Source organism: Canis aureus, chromosome 32 (genome assembly GCF_053574225.1).
Source record: "Canis aureus isolate CA01 chromosome 32, VMU_Caureus_v.1.0, whole genome shotgun sequence".
In the NCBI taxonomy this organism is placed as follows: domain Eukaryota; kingdom Metazoa; phylum Chordata; class Mammalia; order Carnivora; family Canidae; genus Canis; species Canis aureus.
The window spans coordinates 23,684,182-23,708,323 of NC_135642.1; the positions used below are offsets into that span (position 1 = coordinate 23,684,182).

The 24,142-nt window shown below is 37.9% G+C and overlaps 1 protein-coding gene across 24 annotated transcripts in view; it reads left to right on the plus strand.

The window, feature by feature from the left end:
* LOC144303242 (uncharacterized) overlaps nucleotides 1-24,142 on the plus strand; it is a 303,577-nt gene that overhangs the window by 31,093 nt on the left and 248,342 nt on the right. For 11 of the 24 annotated variants that reach the window (XR_013370288.1, XR_013370292.1, XR_013370291.1 and 8 more), the window contains one exon: nucleotides 23,211-23,402. The exons of the other annotated variants lie outside the window; for them this stretch is intronic. Coding sequence is in view for 4 of the 11 variants with exons in the window: in XM_077881158.1 (XP_077737284.1) it covers nucleotides 23,365-23,402 (38 nt within the window). In the remaining 7 variants the exon portion in view is untranslated. The remainder of the gene's footprint in view (nucleotides 1-23,210; nucleotides 23,403-24,142) is intronic. 24 annotated transcript variants of the gene reach the window in all.

Genomic DNA, 24,142 nt, shown 5'->3' on the forward strand with positions numbered 1-24,142 from the left:
TCATCAAGGCAAAGTGAACCATAAAGACCAGAGAGAATAAAAGCCACTAGAGTGCAAAATCCAAGTCACCACTACTCAGTAAAATGCTGGTATCCGTTCAGGTGGGATAAAACTCCTCCTATTTTCAGTGTCCATACTTTAATTGAATCTCACCATTTCCCAGAATTTGAGGGAAACATGCAAAAGGATCCTTCATTCTGCTGTCTGCTCTAAGGTTTTCCTGTCTGCCTTTTTTCCCCATAGGCATGGGAATTGGATATTGACTATTATTCCAGCTCAACAATGACTTTCTGGGATAGAGAGAATTTCCCATCCATCAGTATAAAGATTTATTCTTCTCCTGAATTAGGAATCCTCCTAGGGCAGTGGGAAAGACTTTTGTCAGCTTTCTAGCACCCTGCAATCATACCACAAAGGAAGCCCATGTTCTGCCCAGTGGGTGCAATTTTGAATACTTAGATAAACTACCATGGATTCTTTTCCTTTCTTTCACCACCAGACTTCTCATTCCTTCATTCTTGTACTTTTGCCTCTATTCAGGCACAGAGAGATCTCAAGGTCACCAGTAACTTCCATATACATCTATTTTCCATTAGTCCATATGCTTTGTAGTATTCAGGCTGCATTCAACATGGATTTCCTCCAGCTCTTTCTTACAACTGTCTTCTCCCTTGGGATCCTTGATTCTGCTTGGCCTAGGCTCTTCTCTTCCCACTCTGAGGATGGCTGCGTCCCTTCCCTGGCCCTTCTCCTCCCCGTCACCAGGATCCCTGCATAAGGCTTAGCTCTCTGGTGAGTGCTGGGCCCTGCCATGAAAGGCTGAACAAAACAGGCTGCTTCAAGGATGATTTCTTGGTTTGGGGGACAGCTTGGAGAATTGGGCTAGGGGCCTTCAACCAGAAATATAGGGACTTATACAGAATAGTTTTAGCCTTTGGCACAGTCTTATCTTTAATTGGAGGATCAGGCTTATTGAAGAACAATTTTATTTTTGCTTATGTTTCAAAAGAGAAACTGCATGTTCTGACAGTTTGATACAGTGTATGAAACCGCTGATTTATCTTGTCTTAAGAACAGATCTGGCAGCTAAAGGTCTATGATGCTTATTTTTATAAATATAAATATATCATAGTCAAGCTTCTTTAAAGCACTGGTGTCAAGGGACAAAAAAGCCTCCGTCCTTATTGGGTGGCCACTTTATGTGAAGTTATGTTTTAAGAGATGGTGCTGCCCTATGGTAAATCTGAATCAACATAGTAACCAGGCATGCTATAACACTGTTCAGCTAGATAATAAAATATGTTATGTTTGGTTTAAGGTACACCAGGGTGATTTTAAGTATCATTTTCTTCATGAAGGCTGTTAACATTAACTATTACAATCCCTCCTGGTCTCTCCAGTGAGGTTTCCCACAGTTGCATCAAGAATAAAAGCAAATAAAATTTGTGTTAAGACCTTTTAATCACTGAATTAAGGATTTCCCAATTAGAGGCAAAAAGCAGATCTAGCAAAAGAAATGTGTAAGTATTTACTCTCTGTTTAAAGACTTTTTGGATTAAAAGATATTGGAACGGATAACACCACAAAATTAGTTTTTGCTGTGATGGCAAGGTTAAGACTTCTGCTGTTGCTAGGATATACCTCCCTATCACAGCTGATCTTGACGGTGAAAATTGGTGCCTTAATTTCCCAGTGGTCCGTGCTACTTCTGACTTAGGCCTCATTCTGGTTAATCACACTGTCATTCTCACTGCAGATTGCCTTTTGACATCTTCATCTGCACAAGGGTCTTGCAGCCAAGACTCAGTGTATGGAGTCAATTCAGTGGTCCTCAGTGGTCAAGGCCTGGTTTCTGGGACCTGGTACTTATGAGGGAGGAAAGGAGCTTAGGAGGAATGTGTGCCACAATTTTAAGAAAGGCTGGAAGGGAAACAGTATTTCTCTTTGTGTACAGGGAGCTATGGTTAGGAGCCATATGCAAATGAAATTATGGAGAGAATCTTAATGTGCAAAGTCACAGTCTGCAATAATTACAGCCAGTGATTTCTAATGAAGTAATACTAATGAAAAAAATCTATCAGTTATAATTTTGGGTTCAAAGAAGATGGAAAAATCAGGTGTACTGAATTTGAAAATCTATTTTTTATCAACCCCTGTTTTATACCTTTAATCAGTCAATATATAAATAGGACCTTGAGCCAGTACCTCATTTCCTAAGTCTACAATGGCTTATCCAAAATGTTTCTGTATTGCCAGTTACTTGCCCTAGTATTTAAAAATGTCAAGAATGTATATTTTTCATTAGAGTGTTAGTGTAATAGAAAGCCCTGACTTGAATTATCACCAGGATTTATACAGCATCCAGTTTGAGGTCTACTGTATAATAGACATATCTCTAAAACTCACACAACTCTACATATGATAAGTATGAAGTTAACTGAGGCTTGGAGATGTTAAGTCACTTGCCCAGGGATGCACAACTGGTAAGTGGCAAAACTTACCTGAATCCTTGTTTCTCTGATACCTAAACCCATAGTCTTTTCATTACAGTACATTAAACTGCTTTCTGACTGTTGGAAGTTGTATCATATATTTCTGAAAGCACGTGTCTTATAAATTATAAGTTGTTTACAGTAATTATGGTAAAAATAGACACAGGTTGTGTATGCCTGCTTTTCCATTGCATTTTTTTTTCTCTAATGCTTATTTAATAGAATCTTGGGCTGGGGCCACCAAAAATACCCATGCCCTTTCAGTAGAGGTTGCAAGTAGGGAGGGGCCATAGCAGGTAATTTTGCAGTTTTGTTACCTCCAAGAGTTGAGTAGTCAATAATACTCCTCCTCCAGATATATAGCTCTTGCCTGGGTATCACTCACTGAAGGATTCTTTCTTCCAGAATACTTGCTGTGTGGACATTATATTTTACCAGGAGAATGAAATCTAATTCTTAGAGTCTCCCAGAGTTTCCATACGTGACCTAAAGGGCTGTTATACATAGAAACCTGAGGTCTGTAGCAGTCCATCATTCTGATTTGAACCCCACAGGCACTTCACTGGATATAAAGGCAACAGGGATCACTGTGAGGAAACCCAGAGAATCCTGAGGCTGCAACCTGGCTGAAGGATAAAATGCACAGGCCTGAGTATGGAACTTGAGTGTTGGGGGAGAATTCTTAGGGGCTCTTGGCCATATCTCTCAAATGAGGAAACACAGATTTTATAAACTCTTTCTCTTAGATATTGAATGCCCCTTTAGTTACTTGAAAGACTACTTAATTCCTTCTTAATATTGATATACTCTTTTATGAAGAGTTCTAGGAAATTACTAGATGGAATGAAAGAGAAATATGACTCAATCCATTAACTCGATATGTGACTCTGAGCATCATTTCACTTCTCTCAGGGTTTCCACAAATTGAATAGATGAGGCTGTGTGTGCTCTAGAGCTCTGTTCCATTCAAAAATTATGTTACCAAAGCAATGGAGATTCACAATGGTGATTTTTAGTATCTTCACATATTGGCATGTCATATCCATCCAACTCATAATTATACTTCATGTCTTCATGACGAGGGAAGCCTCACAGTTTAGAAAATGGTTGCTCCTCAGAGAAATTGCAGATATACCCACATGACAACAGAACCTCAGGGACCTTCCAGGTTATCATAGAGTGGCCTATTTCATCTCCCAAACTTTTTATATCTCAGTTTCCATACTAAATAAAATATTAGTTTCCAATAAAACTAATAAGAACTCACATTTTTTTTGAGCACTTATCACATGTGTCTGTGAAATACTTTAACACAAATGATCCTATGTCATCCTCCAAACATAGCCCATAAGACAGATACTGTTCTCATCCTAGTCTAGTGTACAGCTGAAGGGTCTGGAGGCCAGGGAAACAAAGTGACTGTACAGTTTGACAAAGCTGATAAGTAGCGAAAGCTGAATTGGAACCCCAGTCTGCCTGACCTCCGGTCTGTGACATTTCCCTCCCGAGCACTGCCTCCTCATAGATGGCTAATGTACACCTGGTCTCATTGCATGCAGTAACTCCACATATTAAAAAGATGTATACATTTACTTTACCATAAATTAAAAGATTTAGTGTTCTGTTTAATAGCTAAGTTTAAAACCCAAAAGAACAAGCACCATTCTAGTTTTCCTCCCTGGAGTACTCTCTAGTCACACCTCCAGGATGGAGTGTAGGTGGGGCCCTGGCTGAGAATAGACCTCACCTCACATTGGGGGCCCTCCCAGCTACTTGTCCTCTTTCCTTATTGCCCTATTGATTGGCCTCTTTCATTTACAAAGAATGCAGTACTTGAAGAAGAAGATAAATGGGTGTGAGTGTCTGCCCTGTCTGTGGCATATGGTGCCAAGTGTTCCAGATTAACCCTTACTTACTGCTAATGACTGAATAAACCTGAAATATTGGGTTTAGGGCCAATGAGTAAACACACCTTCCAATATGCAAAAACTAGGAGTCAAAATAAACAGAGAAGAGGAGGTATAAGCAAATCTGAATCAGCCACCACCTCTTCCTTTGCCTTAAGTTGAAGAAACACCTCTTTATAGCTTTATCATTTTTATAGGCCAAATGGATTTCTCAGTTGTGGAGAAAGGGAGACAGCTAAGGTGCTTGTTCAGCTTTTTGGATTAAAATTAGCAATTATGGGGATCCCTGGGTGGCTCAGTGGTTTAGTGCCTGCCTTTGGCCCAGTGCGTGATCCTGGAGGCCCGGGATGGAGTCCCATTTCAGGCTCCCTGTAGGGAGCCTGCTTCTCCCTCTGCTTGTGTCTCTGCCTCTCTCTCTCTCTCTCTCTGTCTCTCATGAATAAATAAATAAAATCTAAAAAAAAAAAAATTAGCAGATTGTCAAGTCAAAAAAGCACCATAGAGCAAATTTCTTGCTGAACAAAAGAAAATGTTTGCCTAGAACAGACCATCTCTATTTTCTTTATTAACCTTCTGTTACTGAAGATATCTGTTAGGTTTTTAGAACACATAGGGGTCTGGCCTTTTTCCTCTGCATGGCGTGGTGTAGCATTCAGCATGTGCAGCTCAGAGAGAAAGGACAACTTATCTGTAATAATCCCCAAAATAGCATGTACAAAGTGCTGATGAGGATTTGCATGGAGCAAACAAGAGACCATTTTAAAAGATGATGGGAATTGGGCCCTTCACAAACAGCATGTGGGACCGAAACAGCTGAGATCATTAAAGAAATTTCAGAAGAAGATTCAAACTGGCCCTCATCCCAAGTGTTCACTGCACTTTGCTTCATGCATTGAGTTTGTCTTTGCTTTGGCACCATGACTAAACAACCCACTCAAAATGAATCTGTTTTTTTATTGACACACATTTTACAAACTAGATGCAGTCCCTTTTGGCTCTGGAAAATATCAAGGACTTCTTCTAGCTAACTGTGTTGTTTCCATAGTCAGTGACAGTCAGGTGGATGGAATTCATTTTTCCAGTACATCCCACCTGGTGCTCTACAGTTTTTAATCCATGGATTCCCACAGAAAAAGCCCCTTTAATTGTTTATAACCCACACACTCTGAATAGATGTAAAATCGGCATTGATTTTTATTTTAAGCTTAGAGAGGGTTCACTTGCTCTTTCTGTAGAGAGCTGCCAGTAATTACACTTGTGGCATATGGTGCCAAGTGTTCCAGATTAACCAATGCATCTGAAATAGCAGGAATCATCTAGAATGGCAATGAGCAGTTTATTTATTCTTTGCTCTTTAGTTCATGTTTCAACTTTATCATTGCCTTGCTATATCTCTGCACTAATGTATGTAGTAGCATAGAGATTTTCTTCTGTATCTTTCTTTCCTTTATAAAATAATTGACTGTGGTACCAATAATCATGACTTCTTGCTTAGCACTTTTCAGCAAATATGGTATATATATCTTCAATATACAGATATTTATATTTGTATAATATAGAATTTTTTAAACAATCTTTGGAGGTGGAAAGTTATTCTCTTTTCCTTACTTGCAGAAGGGAAAACTAAGGCTCAGAGAGGCTGAGTGATTTACTCAAGGCCACACAGATAGTAAAGGGCAGCCCTGAAACATGAAGTCAGGCCACTTAATTTTAGAGTCAGTGTTCTTTCCATTATTCTATGCTGCCTCCTAAGAATGCCTTCATGGAGGGAATTTTTCCCTCTTAAACCCTGTAATGGTCTTTTCAACATACTGAGGTCCAAGTCAGAAGATCTGGGGACATATACCACCCAGGCCATGTCCACAAAGAGCAGACAGTCACAGAGGGATGCAGAGCATACAAACGGCTGCTCTAAAGCCCAGCCATCAATATGGATTACTGCACAGCTGATGGCGTCCAAGGAGAGCTGCATCAATTTAGCAACAGGCAGTGATGAACAGTGTGAGCTCTACCATCGTCCATTTTGCTCACACCTAGAGATGGGCAAATCTACCACTTGAAAAATAGTGGGGTACACAACCTGGGCAGTTCCCCTACAGCACACAGAATCATCTATTATGGTCCGTTCCCCTGTGGCTCTGTAAGAAGGTCTGGACAAACCTCACATCGTTATTGAAGCCCTTTGGAAGGGGATATGGCTCAGGAGAACAGGTTCAGCAAGGGCCAGCTTCTATTGGCAAGTCTTGTACCTTCCCGTACACTGGCTCTGTCCTTTGCCTTCCCATCCCCCACAACTGCTGTGGCGCTGACAATAAAAAACGATGCCCTAGGCTGTCCTGTTTTTATTATTAGTTATATGGCATCATAAATGTACATAGAGATGTTCAGTAAATGAAATTGTGCCAAACACCAAACAGGGCCACTGCCCCAAAGATCTTTTGGCCTCAGGGCAATGGCAGAACAATATAAGAGAAACAAAGGGAGCTGAGAGCCAGATGAGTGAGGTTTTAGTATTGTTTGGCCTTTCAGAGGGGGGAGGAACAGGCTGTCCTGCAGGCTGATGGAGAGGTACATCTTGCAAAAAGCATCGTGGCCACAAAAGAACTTTGAGGCCAGCATCTGGACACCCAGGAACAAGCTGGGAATGATTTTGGAAAGTCAGGGGAATCAGGTCCTTCTGTTATTTAATAAGGTAAATACAAGAAGGGGAAAGAAAGGTGTGATTATTTGCTTTTGATCATGAGCAATCTGCCTCTGTTAGGAGAGGCAGAAGCTGCAGGCTCACCCTCTTTGTAAGTGTCCCTTTGGATTCCACATAGTATTAAATTGCTTCTCCGGCAGATGCAATGTGTAAATATAGGACAATAACTGGAAATTTATGAGGTTAAATACTGAGGAATTGCTGAGTAGTAAAATGAAGAGACATAAATTACAGGAAATGCTGCCCTTCAATGAATACATTATGCATAATAATGAAACTTTTAAAAGGCAACAGAAACCAAATATCAGAAGAGGGTCTGGAAGGAGAAAAGCCAAGTAAAGAAGTAGGACTAGGACAGTCCAAAGTCAGTGCTGCTTTGTCACTGTTAAACTGTCATATCAGTTCCCTTAGATTTCTGTGGCTCTGTCCTCAGAGAAGTAACCTGCTATAGTGAAAAGTATGGAGAATGCAGTAGCAGGAGAAACTGCTTCACTACTCATTTGACCTTGACCAAGTTACTTAATCTATATGATCCTTGGTTTTCTCATCTGTAAGTAGTTTTAATAAAAGTCATTTTGTAGAATTATTATAAGAATTAAGAAGGACAGACTTGTAAACCATTTGGCCCATCATGTAGGAATCTTATACACACACACACACACACACACACACACACACACCCCACACAGAGAAATGAGTTTCCTGTAAGATCTAGGTCAAATAATAACAAAGTGTTAGCAAAATACAGAGGAGGAAGATGGGTTGTGGCCAGAGAGATTGGGAAGACTTATTAGACGGGGGAGATTTTGAAATTGGGGTTAGTTTCTGGTAAAGAAATGGAAGGGATGTGAATCAAGGCAAGGCAGAGAGAAAGGACAAGGGATGTTTTGGGGATGGAGGGAGGGGGAAATAGAGGAGATCAAGCAAGATAGGCATTGTGCCTAAATCCTAGAGGGTCTTGACTGACACAATCAGTCATCTGGCCATTGTTCGGTAGGCATTGGGGACACACCAGAGGTAGCAGAACAGAGAGTGACATGATCAGAGAGGTATTTCTCTGATGATGACTCTGGCATAGCATGAACAATATTTTGGAGTGGGAAAGACTAGAAGCAGGGAGGCCAATTGGGAGACTGTGGAGTAGTCCAAGCAAGCACTAATGATCAACAAAGCTGGGATAGAGGCAGTGGGGTTAGAAACAAGGAGACAAATACAGGACATGGAAGAGGCTGATATGTCAGGGTTTGGCTATTGGTTGATTGTGCTGGGAGAGACTGCAAGGAGTTTAAGAAGGCTCTGAGTTTCCAAGTCTAGGGCTTTAGGATCTGATGATGTTATTAACAAAAATAAAGATGGGAAAAGTACATAATAGTGAGTTAGTTTTAGATTTATGGAATCTGGGGTTCCAAGAAGAAGTGTTGAAGAGCCTACTGGAAATATAGTCCTATGATTTGGGTCTGGACTAATACCCAGATTTGGGAGTCACTGACACTGTAGTCTAAACTGGTACCACAACAATGATGGGGTCTACAAAGGGAGAGAGAATAGTATAGGAGTGGAAAAAGCAGAAAAGAGAGGAGGAGAGAACAAGGGAAAATGCCGGAAAATGTGTTTGTTTTGGGGAAGGAAAAGGAGGCTGCAAAGGAGGTGGAGGGAGAGCATGAGAGAGACAGGGCCAATGAGGGTGTTTCTAGGTGGCAGAACCATCAACAGTGTAAAAAACAGACAGGACCTGAAATGGGGTAGGGCTAAGAAGAAGCCATAGGTCCTGGTGACTTTGTTAAGTAGGATTTATTCCCTACCTTCTTCCAAAAGGCATGTGAAAAGACTTAAAAGATCATGATACACTTCAAACAGTACAACTGAAATGAATGTTTTAAGGAGACGACCCAAAAGCCAACTAGAAGGAGGCACTGGGACACGGCGAGTACTGTAGCAGAGACCTCAATTTAGCTCTAATATTCTTGGCACAGAGGAGATTTTGAGGTCATGGTCTGCCTTGAAGGTTCAGTTTCATCAAGGGGAGGAGACCCACAACTTAGAATGTAAAGGGATGTGAGGTGAGGTGGTCAGGAAGGAAGTGGAAGAGCACATCTAGACAACATCTAAGAGTGATTATGTGGTTCAGAGAAGGAAAGAGGAGGGCAGTGTTGGCATCTAGAGTAAAATGGAAGTTGTGATGGCAGAGAAAAAAAGAATAAACAGATGCACTAAACACATGAGATAGACAAAAGCAGCCTCTCATACTTGTATCCTTTCTACAGAAATATACACGTGAAGAGGTTCAGGACACCTGAAAGAGCAGGGAAAAAACTTCACACAGAAGGTGGCCTCTCAGATGTAGGTGAAGATACAGGGAAAGAACATGACACTGGAGATGGGGGAGAGCTGCAGCTTGAGCACGGGTGCTTGCGGGGGGAAGGTGAAGCATGGAGTCTCTTGAGTGGCAAAGAGTCTCTTTCTCAGATCACATTCAGTTGTCTACCTCTTAAATTCCACTTGAAAATGTTTTTTAAGTGTATGGGTGACAGATAATTGAGTGGAGACATTTTTCTGGTGCATTGTTGGGAGTACTTGCCCACAGGTCTTGCAGACTATACCATGTAAGGAAGTAGAGTGGCTGGGAGAGCCTAAGGAAAAGGCTACGTTGGGCTCCCTTTCCACTCAGGGATTGCAGACTCCGCCACAGGCCCCAGGTCTATTCTCTGCCCCTCTTCCAGGTACTCCTATCTGGAAGCAAAAAGTGTGTGTGAGGGGGAGTGTGGGTAGACATAAGTTACCTCTCCCTGGGCCCACAGCTCCATTTTCCCATTCCCTAAGACTTTACCTGTGTTAGTGATTTTTAAACCTTTTAAGGACCACAAGAGGCTTTCAGCTTTTCTTTTGACACTACAGAGCACCCAGATGACATTACCTAAAAGTATTGTCACCTTTGTTATTGCTTTCTTAATTTGAAAATAAGGTTAAATCATAAAAATCAAGCATGGTTATTCACATTTAATGGATCAGCAATAGCCATTTGTTGGAATATTTGAAAATTCATTGATTTTTTTTAAAACTTTCTTCTAAATGTTTGAGGCTCTTGGGAAATACATTTTAGTACAGAAACCATAACAGTTATTGTTACTGCTTTCTTTCAACTGGAACTCCTCGTCATTTTATAAAAGAAAAAGGGATTATAGGAAACTAAGGGATCCCAGAACTGACAAATTTTCAAATATTTTCTATGTGTTAGGTACTTGGTATCTATTAACATTTTTTCAATCTTCAAATAGTTCTTTAAAGTAGGTTAAATATGAGGCTCAAGGAATTTAAGGGACTTGCCCCACATCAGTGGTGGGGCGGGAATTTAGTCCAGAAACATCTGACTTGAAAATCAATCTTCTTTCCTTTGTACCACACTGACTCCCATGGTAGAAGACAACTAGTGAGAAATGAAGCCATGAAATGGGCTTCTTCTCCCTTAAGTTCCCCAAATCATTCTGTCTGTGGTTCCAAGTGGCTGCCAGTATGCCCTTGCTATGGTTGTTGTGTATGTGCACCTCCAATGAGTATTTTCTCATTCAGAAGTGTTATGTAGAAGAGGGGTTAGACTTGCTCTGTGCTATTCAGCGGGCAGATCTTAAACAAATGGATGAAGTTGGAAAAGGACAAATGGTAGCTCAACACAAAGAGGTATAAAAGAAAAATCATAAATAGGAACATAAAATGAATCCAGAAATGAGGTAAATAATAATAGGAAGTATTATAACCTTTTATACAGTTGAGGAAACTGAGCTGTGATGCTTAGGTAAATTGCCCAAGATGTAGCAGTAATTTTCACCAGTTTGGTTAAAAACTTTGGTCAAAAGAAATAGTGCCAGTAAGATGGGCCAGAGGATCAGTCTATTTTTTTCACCATCGACTGTCTGAATTCTAACCTACAAACAAAATGATAGACTGAGACAAAATGACAAATGGGCAAGGAAGCATTACTTACTCTACCTTTTCAAAGCAGTCCTTTTACCAAGAAATTGCGTGGAATACCTCTGCACTATGACCCAACTCATTTACCTTGCTGTTTCTTCACAACAATTAATTTGCTTAATTATTCATTTGACAAACATTTATTAGGTATCCCTCTTTCTAAACATAATGCCAAGTCCTGGAGATACAGTGATGACTAAGACATTGTTTCTGCCTTCAAAGGACTCCCAGTTCCCACTAGAAGAAGCCAGAGAAGCCAAGTAATCATCACAAATCAGCCTGTAATGAGATACCACAAGAGAGGCAGGCACAAACAAAGTGTTATGGGATTTGAAGAAGGGAATAAGAAATAATTTTCACTGGAGGTGGGGGATTTGGAAAGACTTCATGAAAATGAAACTACCAAAAAACCTTTTGAAAAGTGGATCAAATTTCAATGGAAGCTAGAAGGGAAGATCTGAGCCAAGGTCTTGATAATTAAAAAGCAAGAGTTGTGCTGAGAGTAAAGATACACAGATAGGGATGGAGGGAGGTAAGGATGCAAAGTCACGCCAGAACTGAAATGTAATCCGTCTTGAAATTCATGGACTTTCAGCTGGACTTGGAGAATGATAGGAGGTATTTACAAATGAGATCCCAAAGGCTAAGAGATTTATAGACTATTAAACAACATATGCATGAAAGAAGACACAGAAAAAAGGGAGATCAGGAGGCTGCAGTACTGAGGAGCAGAGAGGGCCTTTACCCACGCTTAGGAGATAGTCAGACTCTTCTCTGCATCTTTACTCCTCCCAGCTAGTTTTACTGCTCTGAGCTTTCTTTCTGGCCTCATATGTAAACCCGTTGTAAGTTTGCTGGGAGAACTGAATGAAATATTGCGTATAAATCTTTTAGCAGACAATAAGCAAAACCAAAGCTAGGAATAGTCCACTGATTGTGTCTTACTTGCTCACCAGTTTTTCTGCAAAAGCTGTTAAGTGTTTTGCATGTAGATTTTTACACACTTCCCTCTGATAAAGGAAAATACCATCATATCAGAAGACTTTGCTTCATTTTGCCATGGTGAATATCAGAGTAGTGGCATATTCCCTTCAAAGGGCTTTCTCTATGGACACTCTGAAATTCTACCCAGCAACAGCCACATCACACAGCCAGGATGATTGTGCAGGATTGATCCCCAGGCCTGGCCTGGGGCACAAAAAGAACTCTGGAGGAGAGTAAGAGACAATGAACTGCTTGGTGTCTATAGGGCAAAAATGTTGGGAAGAAAGCCATCTCAAGTAACCATCCATGAAACACACTGACCAAGGAGAGACTGACACTTCTGTGAGGTCATACCTTTTTCAGATTTGATGCAGCTCATAGGTGCACAGCACAAACTATTACCTGAGACTTCCTTCATATGCTGTGGTTATGTGTTCAGTAAATAGCATGGAGACTGTTAAGACTTTGTTGTGAAATCAGGCAACATTAACTCATTAAGTCAATAATTCATGGACTCTTTTATCTAAAGTGGCAACATCACACCATCAATTCACAAAACAGCCACTTCTCTGAAGTGTATGTGATGATAATAATGGATTTTCTAACAATACCCTCTCAAAGCAAGGTCACTGCGCTCAGATGCTGTGGACATGCTGATCTGACCTAGGTCAGCAAAACAAGCTTTATTATTGAACCTAATTATGAACTATCAAGATAATGGTCTAGACTAAACTGTTTCCTAGGGGATTATTTAGAAACTAGTAAGCCATTTTAGTTTTAAATCTACTGTACTTGGCAGTACCTGTGATCATACTGGAAATGTGTTTGCTATGTAGAATGGACTACAATTCCCTGCAAATACTTTGGAATCTTAGGAACAGTATATATGCAATATTATATACTAATACATAATTTTCATGTTACTGTCTATGCTGTTATATACCCATCTTACAAATAGTTATATAGGTATAGCTCAGATAATCAAAGCCATAAAGAAATATGCAGTTCTGAGTATTTGTAGTCAGTTCTGTAACATGATGTACAGGGACACATGGTTGGCTGCAGCAGCTTTTGTGCCTAAACTTGGGAACTGCTTGTAAAGATATTTATTTCTGATATTTATTGAGAGGTTTTCTCCTGCCTGTCAGACTGTGGTTAATATGTTTCTCCTATTCAGATTCACAGACTTCACAATTGCCTGACATTAGGTAATATACCCACACTGGCTTACTTTTGTATAAGAGTTAACACTGGGGATAGAATTCTGGGAGAAGGAACCAAAGAACATGGTATTTCCTGGATTGTAAACTGCACCAACAGGTTTACTACAACTTTTGGGGGAAAAAATGTTTCTTAGACTTGAGGAAATAAGATGTATCCTATTTGACTGGTAAAGCCCTGGTAAAACTATTCATCTTACATGAATGAAGATTACATTTTTAGGTATAAATATAATACTATGACCAATTAAGCCAGTGTTTTGTGACTTCAGTATGAAAGATGTTGTGGTCATTTCAAGGATATGCAATCAGATATAGGATTTTTATCATTGACTTTTTGATACATATTTTTTAAAGATTTATTCATTTATTAAGTGAGGGGAGTGGGGGGAAGTGCAGAGGGAGAGAATCTTCAAGCAGACTTCCCACCAAGTGCAAAGCCTGATGCAGAGGGACTTGATCTCATGACCCATGAGATCATGACCTGAGCCAAAACCAAGTCACATGCTTAACTGACTGAGCCACTCAGGCACTCCTTGACTTTTTGATATTTTAAATGCAAGTCTCAAAGCTTACCTGAGAAAAAGGTTTGACACATTACAACTAAGAGCAGTATCAATCTAGAGTTTCTGCTTCATAATTGTTGCATGGAATTTTATAGTAATTTGCAGTGGTCTTGAATCTCTTAAACTACAAAAGAGGCAAATAGTTTGGCAGTTAATAACATGGTCTCAGTAATCATAGTGATGGTTTTGTATCCTGCCTTTGCCAGTTTCTAGAAATGATCATGGACAAATCACCTTACCCTCTATAAGCCTTAGTACCCTGCATTCTAAAATTGTGAGGATAATCTCCTACATTATAGGCTGGTTGAGAAGATAAAATAAGGTAATATCCAAAAAGTGCCTGGTACCTAGCAGTAAGCACTACTGAATAGAAATTATCATTCTTAAATGTAAATTGTCTCAAATTACCATTTATAGGATTTTTCCTTGGAATGTCTCAAAATTTTCCTCTCTTGACCTAGATCAAGGAGAATTCCTATTACAGTTGTTTCCTCCCTTCACTCTTAGCATCTTAAACCTGAACTCTGATTAGACTGCAAATATTTGTTTTCCTTACTTTTTCTTGCTTTTCTGTATTTCTGACATTTTTTTACAATAAACATGTTACAGAATAATTGATGTAAGAGTTAGAAAGCAAAGTCTCTCTTCCTGTGTGTATGTATACATGCACATACAAATGTGTAGACAAGGCCCAAATTTAGAGCCGTCTCAATGACAATGATTTTGCCAAATTTGGTCAATAAAGTTGCCCAAAATAAATAAATAGATTAAAAACTGATCATTGGACACATGTAGGAATAGATTTTGTTAAAATATTTGCTTGCAGGGCATATTAGTTTATCCTCATGGCACTTATTTCTTCTTTTCTTATTATGATTTTTAAATTTCACAGCAGTAAATTTGGTACAGGAAATAAATATTAATGGAACTTTCACAAGAACTCAAATAATGACCCAACCTAGTCTTCACTTCTATTTAGGTCATAATGAGTTGATTTTCCATAATTAATACATTTACTATAGAGGTTACCATAGTAATATAGGTAGTTAAATTATTACATTAAATGTATTAAGAGAAACAAAAAATTATATTTAAATAAAATAATTTCATTTATATTCTATTCTAATTTATAAAGGATAAAATTAACTGTGTGAAACTTTAAGTTAGCTGAAATATACCTCTATTTCTATTTAAAATGTAAAATAATTTTGCTGTATTCTTTTTATTCTCTGTATCTGAATTTTCAATAATGTTATTAAAAATGTTAATTTGCTTAATGGCTGGGAATTTTTCATTTAACTTCAAGTAATCTCATGATTCAATTAATATAAAAAGACCCACGATCAACAGAGAAGTCTTTATATATAGGATTCCCCAAGATAAACAGATGATTCTAGGTTAAGAACTAATGAACTTCTTAGGAGTTTATCAACAAATTCTAAAATAGTGCCCTGGCCATAATTAACCACTTGTTTCTCTAAGAGAGCACCCATCGTGGCAAGGGTGTAGGGTTTGATTAGAACCATTTGACTCAGGAGGCTGCTTCCAGGCTGCACTTAAACAACTAATCTGCAACATCGCTCTTAGGTTTGGTGGCGGCTGCCTACATATAACGGCTTCAGGATGGAGAAGATTAATTACTCAGACACATAATTCACTACAGCCTAGGCTCCTGAAGCTTGGTAAGAAGGCTGTATGAAATTGATTAGGGTGGCTCTCATAGTGAGGTTTGTGCTTCTCTAATGCCATTGTCAAAATGGCATGATATGATGGAGCCAAAAAGAGTTTGAGACCCATGCAGATGCAGAAAACTAGCCCAAAGGCACAGGTTCCTTTATTGAGAATTCAGCAGGTCTATCCCCTCATGCTTCTGGCTCTGACTTCTTCTGCAGTTTCTGGGTCACTTAAGAAAAGAATTTACATTTCTCATCAGCCTAAGTAGGTGGAGATCTGTTAGAATATTAATAATCCTTTGTAGTTGGTGCCTAAAAACAAAGAAGAAGAAAGAAAGAAAGAAAGAAAGAAAGAAAGAAAGAAAGAAAGAAAGAAAGAAAGAAAGAAAGAAAGAAAGAAAGAAAGAAAGAAAGACTAAATATATAGAGTGAATTGCAATTTACAAAATGTTCTCATATCTCTTGTTTCAGTTGAGCCTTGTAGCCCATGAGTTTGGTATCAGCGTCTTCAGTTTTAAAGGTCAGTTCTTGTTTCTTTGACTCTCAACACTTCTGATACCAAATGTGTGGGTTTTCCACACCAAGCAATTCTGACACTAACTACCCATAGTTAGTACAGACCCCACAGTTTAAAGGCTTGATTCTACAACCCTGCACTCAATTCAGATGCCAGTCATAAGTAACAGATTGTCTCCTGAACAGATTATAACTCAGCGGTTTCTGTACTTCCTTTCCTAGGTTTGGTAATTTGCTAGAATGACTCACAGAATGCAAAAAGTGATTTATTTAGTATTATTGGTTTATTATAAAGAATACAACGTGAGGGCAGCCAAATGGAAGAGATGTATAGCACCATGTATATAGGAAGGGGCACAGGGGATCCCTGAGTGGCTCAGCAAGTTTATTGCCTGCCTTCTGCCCAGGGTGTGATCCTGGAGTCCCAGGGTTGAATCCCACATCGGGCTCCCTGCATGGGTCCTGCTTTTCCCTCTGCCTGTGTCTCTGCCTCTGTGTGTGTGTGTGTGTGTGTGTGTGTTTCATGAATAAATAAATAAAAATCTTAAAAAAAAAAAAAGGAAGGGGCACAGAATTTCCATCACTCTCTCAGCACCTCAGTGTATTCACAATCTGAAAGCTCTTGTGAACCCTGTCATTCAGGGTTTCTATGGAGGCTTTATTGCATAGGTATGATTGATTAAGTCACTGGCTATTGGTGAACAAGTCGAGCTCCAGCCTGTCTCCCCTTACCTGGAGGTCAGGTGGTGGGACTGAACATTTCAACTCTTTAATCAGTGCTTGGTTCCTCTAGGAATCAGTTCTCATGCTCTAAGAGTCACCTAATTAGCATAGACTCAGCTACCGAGAAGGGGGCTATTAGGAACAACAAGAAATACTTCTGTCAATACAAACCACTGAGGATATGATGAAGGTTTTAGAAGCTCTGAGCCAAAAAGTGGACAAAGAACAAATTTGTTTTTTATTGTATCACAACATCACAAATTTGAAGAAGAGGAAAATAACATTCCAAGCAGTGAAATGACTTGTTCAGATGTTGATTAGATACAGCAAGACCCAGAAAGGCAAAACCCAGAAATTCTAAATTCTTACCCATGAGACTAGAGACACTGGGCAGAGAAGACTTGCACTGGAGGCAGAAATGGGGATCCAGCAAAGAGGATGATGAAGAAGGAAGACAGCAGAGGAAAATGAGATAGTTAAAAAATGCATGAGGTGTTTCTCTGTATATAATGTGTGATGAGAATATAATGAAATTTTAAACCAAACACCAGAAAGCCCACCAGCAAATGTGTGGGTTTCCATTCAGGGAGGTCACCCTGGGAAGGGGAGAAGATCATGGCTGAATATGTGTTTCAGGGAAAGAAGGCAATGTGGTGTTCAAGGGAGGTTGGCTGTGCCCTCTGCCTTCTACTCTGCTGTGGCTTCTGAAGGACTGCTGCCTTGCTGGGGTGAGCCTCCGCAGGGCCATGACCATAAGGCATTCTGTCACTTTTACAACACAATGGCAATAATTCTTTTTGAATATGTGGTGCACACTGTTGACAGTTTTCCTGACCAGATATAGCATTCCAATAAAGTGTTATTTCTCTTAATGCTTGAGTAGTCTTGTGAAATATGTATTTTTTATTCCTGTTTTATAGATCATAAAATAGAGGTTCAAAAAATCTAAATAAGTTGTCCAAGATCACTCAGCTAATCATAGGATGATGGTTTAATTGGTTGATTTATTCCTACAATAAGTAAATGTGTATTGAGTATCTTCTATAAACCATGTTCTATTTTAGGGGGTATAGCTGTAAACAAGGCCAACAAGGTGCCTGCCCTCCTGGAGCTTACATTTCAAACTTCCAGTGATGAATTCCGCGAATGTTGTTCCCATGAGCCCTACCTAAGAGTTCTAGGGCTTCATTTCAGGGCATAAAGTCCCTCCATGTTGTGCCTTTCTCTATACATGTTCTTTCTGTCCCTCTGGAGAGAAGGCCTTCTTCCATCTGCATTCATGGGATATGAGGGCTGCTCCCATCCCTCTTGCAATGATCCCTGGCTAGTGATTTAGCATCTTCCAGCAGTAGCAGCCTGAGATGAATCTCCCTATGTGCAGTTTACAACATTGAGTGCATCCTCCAACCAGGCCAGGTGTGACTCTGTCTGATAACTATTATCGCAACCACAATTTCTCAGGTACTCACAGTTCCCAGTACTGTGTTAAGCATATGGATTAGCATATTTACTCCGCACAACTACCTTATGAGTCAGACATTTTCCATTTGAAATATCTCAGTTGCCAAGTGTCTAGCTCAGGCCACAGAGTAGAATTGAAGACTAGTTTTCTGTTATTTGGAATTGGATCCCAACCATCTTGTTTTGCAATGTGATGCTGATACATCCTGCAGGCCTCTTTGCAATAGGCCTCTTTGACTGGCTATGTTAAAAGTAGTTTTCCTGCTGCCAAATCTGTCTATTGAGTTACATGAGAAGCTGTAGCACTCAACAAATGATTGTTGGTGATTATTCTTTAAAGTAGTTTTGTAAAACAAGTTTTTGAATTAACCTTCCATTTTTTGTTTTTTAAAATTATTTATTCATTTAAAAATATTGAAATGTAGTTAACATACAATGTTATATTAATGTCAGGTATACAACATATTGATTTGACAATTCTATACATTACTCAGTGCTCATTATGTGGTCACCATCTGTCACCATTCCAGTTATTACAATATTAGTGAGTATATTCCCTGTTTTGTACTTTTCATCTCTGTGGCTTATTTATTTTACAACTGGGAAGTTTGTACCTCTTAATTTCCTTCACGTATTTTACCCATCCTCCACTCTTCTTCCCTCTGGAAACCACCAGTTTGTTCTCTATATTTGAGTCTGTTGGGTTTTTTGTTTGTTCATTTGTTTTGTTTCTTAGATTTCACATATATGTGAAAGAATATGGTATTTGTCTTTGACTTATTTCACTCAGTATAATACCCTCTGGTTCCATCCATGTTGTTGCAAATGGCAAGATTTCATTCTTTATGGTGCAATAGAGTAATATTCCATTTCATACACACACACACACACACACACACACACACACACATATATGTATATAGATCATATCTTCTTTAACCATTCATTTATCAGTGGAAACATGGGTTGCTTCTATATCTAGACTATTGTAAATAATGGCACAATAAACAAATGGTTGTATATATCTTTATGAATAAATGTTTTCATTTTCTTTGGGGAAATACCCAGTAGTAAAGTTACTAGATCATATGGTATTTCCATATATTTAATTTTTTGAGGAAACTCCATACTGTTTTCCATAGTGGCTGTATTAATTTATATTCCCACCAGCATTACACAAGTTTTCCCTTTTCTCCATATCATTGCCAGCACTATATATATATAGTTTTGTCTTTTTGATACCAGCCATTCTTGTGTGAGGTGACATCTCATTGGATTTTGCTTTGCATTTCCCTGATTATTAGTGGTGTTGAGCATCTTTTCATGTATCTGTTGGACATTTGTTTATTTTCTTTGAAAAGGTGTCTATTCAGTTATTCTGCCTATTTTTTAATCCAAAGGTTTATTTTTTTGGTATTGAGTTATATCAGTTCTTTATATATTTTGGATATTAACCCTTATGGGATATGTAATTTGCAAATATCTTCTGCCACTCAGTTGGTTGCCTTTTTGTTATGTCAATAGTTTCCTTTGCTGGGCAAAAGCTTTTTATGTCCTAATAGTTTAAATTTTGCTTTTGTTTCCCCTATCTAACAAGACATATTCATAAATATGTTGCTAAAGATGATGTCCAAGAAATTTCTGCCTCTGTTTTCTTTTAAGAGTTTTATGGTTTGAGGTCTTACATTTAGGTCTTTAATCCATTTTGAATTTATTTTTGTATATTTTGTAGGGATGTGGCCCATTCTTTTGCATATAGCTGTCCAGTTTTCCCAGCATCATTTATTGAAAAGACTTTTTCCCATTGGATATTCTTGCCTCTTTTGTCATAGATTAATATGCCATATAAACATGGGCTTATTTCTGGGCTATCTATTCTGTCCATTGATCTATGTGTCTATTTTTGCGCCAGTACCATACTGATTTAATTAGTGTAGCTTTGAAGTATATCTTGAAATATGTGATTATGATACCTGAAGCTTTGTTTTTCTCTTTAAGATTGCTTTGGTTATTCAAGGTTTGTGTGGTTCCATACAAATTTTAAGATTATTTGTCATAGTTCTATGAAAAATGCTATTGGTATTTTCATAAAGATTGTACTGAATCTACAGATTGCTTTGGTAGTACGGACATTTTAGCAATATTAATTCTTTTAGTCCATGAACATGGCATATCTTACCATTTGCGTCCTCTTCAATTTTATCAATGTCTTATAGTTTTCAGAGTATAGGTCTTTCACCTCCTTGGTTATATTTATTCTTAAGTATTTTATTATTTTCAATGCAATTGTAAATGAGATTCTTTTAATATTTTTTTCTGCTACACATCATTGTTAGTTTATAGAAATGCAACAGATTTCTGTATATTAATTTTGTATCCTGAAACGTTACTGAATTCATGTATTAATTCTAATCGTTGTGTGTGTGTGTGTGTGTGTGTGTGTGTGTGTTCTTTAGGGTTTCTACATATTGTATCATGTCATCTGCAAATAGTGACAGCTGTACTTCTTCCTGCTTTTTGGGATGCTCTTTATTTCTTTTCCTTATCTGGTTGCTAAGGCTAGGATTTCCCAGTAGTATGTTGGAAAAAAGTGGTAACAATGGATATCCTTGTCTTGTTCTTGATTTTAGAAGAAAAGCTTTCTTTTTTTTTTTTTTTTACCCTTGAGTATGATGTTATATTTATTATGTGGCCTTCATATGTTGATGTATGTATGTTCCCTCTAATCCTACTTTGTTGAAAGTTTTTTTTAATTTATTTTTTATTTATTTTTATTTTATTTATTTTTTTGTTGTTGTTGAAAGTTTTTATCATGAACTAATGTTGTATTTTGTCATATACTTTTTCTGGATCTATTGAAATGATCCATGATAAAAAACATATCTTTCTTCTGATTAATGTGGTATATCACACTGATTGATTTGCTAATATCAAGTCCTTCATATTTTTCAAATAAATCCCATTTGATCATTGACTATGACTTAATCTGTTTTTGATTTTTTGGTTTGCTAATATTTTGTTGAGGATTTTTGCATGTACGTTAAATAGGGATATTGGCCAATGTGAATTTTTGTTTATTTTCTTTTGTTTGTAGTGTTTTTGTCTTGGTTTGGTATCAGCGTAATGCTAGCCTCATAAAATGAATTTGGAAAAAAAAAGAATGTCAAAGTTTTCCTTTCTCTTTTATCTTTTTGGAATAGTTTGAGAGTAACAATATTAGTTCCTCTTTAAATGTTTAGTAGATTTCACTTGTGAAGCCATCTGGTTCTGGACTTTGTTGGAAGTTTTTTGATTACTGATTCAATATCCTTATTAGTAGTCAGTCTATTCAAATAGCTATTTCTTCCTAATTCAGTTATGAAAGGTTGTATGGGAATTTATCCATTTTTCTAGGTTATCCAGTTTGTTGGCATGTAATTTTTTCATAATATTCTCTTATAATTCCTAAGTCTCTATGTCATTTGTTTTTGCTCTAATATTTATTATTTCCTTTCTTCTACTCACATTGGGCTTTGTTCTTCATTTTTTAGTCCCATTAGGTGTAAGGTGAGATTTTTTATTGGAGATTTTTCTTGCTTCTTGAGGTAAGACTACATTGCTATAAACTTCCTCTTGTAACTGTTTTTGCTATGTCCTAAAGATTTTGGACTGTTGTGTTTTCATTTTCATTTGTCTTCAAGTAGTTTTGATTTCCTCTTTGGTTTCTTCATTGACCTATTGGTCATTTAGTAGTATGTTGTTTAGCCTCCAGGTGTTTGTGGTTTTCCAGGGTTTTTTTTCCTTATAATTAATTTCTAGTTTCATACCATTGTGGTCAGAAAAGGTAATTGAAGGGATCCCTGGGTGGCTTAGTGGTTTAGTGCCTGCCTTTGGCCCAGGGCATGATCCTGGAGTCCCAAGATCGAGTCCCATGTTGGGCTCCCTGTGTGGGGCCTGCTTCTCCCTCTGCCTGTGTCTCTGCCTCTCTCTCTCTCTCTCTGTCTCTCATGAATAAATAAATAAAATCTTTTTTAAAAAAATAAAAGCTGCTTGATATAATCTTGATGTTCTTAACCTTCCATTTTTAAGGCATAAATGTAATTATTTTAAAACCTTTTTATTTTGCTTTGACAGTTTTAGTACAACAGATTATACAACTTTGACTCAGCAGAGAATCTGCCTTTATGTATTACATGTCTTCCTGACATAGAAGATCTATGGGTTCCCTGAGAACATAATTTCTTTGGTATACAAGGGAGAAATGAGCATTGGGTAGGAGGTAGTCAAAGCAAATTTGTGGAGAATTTTATTATGATTATGGTCATTTACTGGACAAGAAAAAAAATGGGTCTTTTGGAGAGCACTGAAAAATCTTTTAGTCATGTAGTATATTGAAGGGTTCTGGGTATTCACTGATATTATTCCTTTAGTTTCTTTTCAAAGAATTATAACTGCAGGACAGAACAATATACTTATTAAAATTATAACTTTTATTGAATATCTTTTCATTTAGAACATTTGTCGTTCTTTTGTAATTCAATTCTCCAAGGAATTTTATGTAACTTTATGTGTACAACATGGACCATTTGAAAGCAATGGTATGGAGCATACCTATCTTGTTGAGGTATGTACAAGGGTGCATGAAGGCAAATGTTACGCGATCTATGTGTATTTCAAGTGATTTGGAGGAAGGGAGGAAACTAATTTCAATATTTGCTTATTGAACTCTCGCTTTGGATAAAGGAATAGGTATATTTGAACAAATCATACTAATTTGTATCTCTGACCTAGCTTCCCTAGCATGATTTGCTTTACCTGGTCTACCATCTTGGATTCTCTTCTACAAAAGGGAGGGGGGTGGTATCCATAAGAAAACCTCAGACTCTTTTATAGATAGGACAATTAAAATGATTTTCTGACAATGGAGAAAGGTGAAAGAGATTTTTATTTTCAGTTGTTAAGAAAAACTATCTTTCAACCTTTCCCTTTTTTCACCTTCAGTATTTCCACCATCACTTCTAGGTGACTACAGGATGAGGCTTTAAAGATACTGGATCTATAGAAAGAAAGGGCTGGAAGGGCATGGAGGCATCAGCTGAAAAACAAAAAGCCAGAAATCAAATCTCCAGTCTACAGAGTTTGAGGAGGTGACTCCATCCTCTTCACAGTGGCATTCATGCCCAGTTACTTCTTTGGACCTCAACTCCCAGACAGGTAGGACTTCAGGGGATTCACTATTGTGTGTGCTTTTGGAACTTTGAGAGTGTTACTCTCCCTGCCTGGTAACCACTCACTGTAGAGACTGATTAGTTGGTTTGGATTTAGGTATTTCTACAATAACAATGGTACCACTTATTGAGCATTCCCTATATTCCAGGTACTTTACAAATACCATGTCATTTGATCCTGACAACAACCCTAAGAGGTTGACACTGCATTTGTCATAATTTTTCAGATAGTTAAACTGCAGTGCAGAAATGTTAAGTAGTTTTCTCACTATCATTAAAAGAGTAAGTGATCCAGCCAGGACTCAAACCTAGAAATTTTCATGCTTAAATCTCGGCTTATAGCCACTAAACTACATCAGAAATCTTTTGGAAGACGTTATCTGAATGAAGTAACTTTAGAAGCAAAAATATTATTTGGAAGAAACTCAATACAACCCAGAATATGGCTTAGACAGTTTTTCTTAGATTGTTATAGTGAACATTTCAGCTAATTACATGTGTTTAATGTTTTATTTTGTGATTCATGATTTTTGCAATCAGATTCACTTTTCACCAAGCCCTTCTCACAGAGAAGTTATATTAGGTTTTCTAGTATTTATAACATAGAAGTTATATTAAGTATTTCTAGAGTTACATATGTAACTGTTTTTCTGATTTTTCGTATATACATTTTGCTATTTACTTTTTTGCTCTTATACATATGTCTTAAGGGATTTACAGATTCTG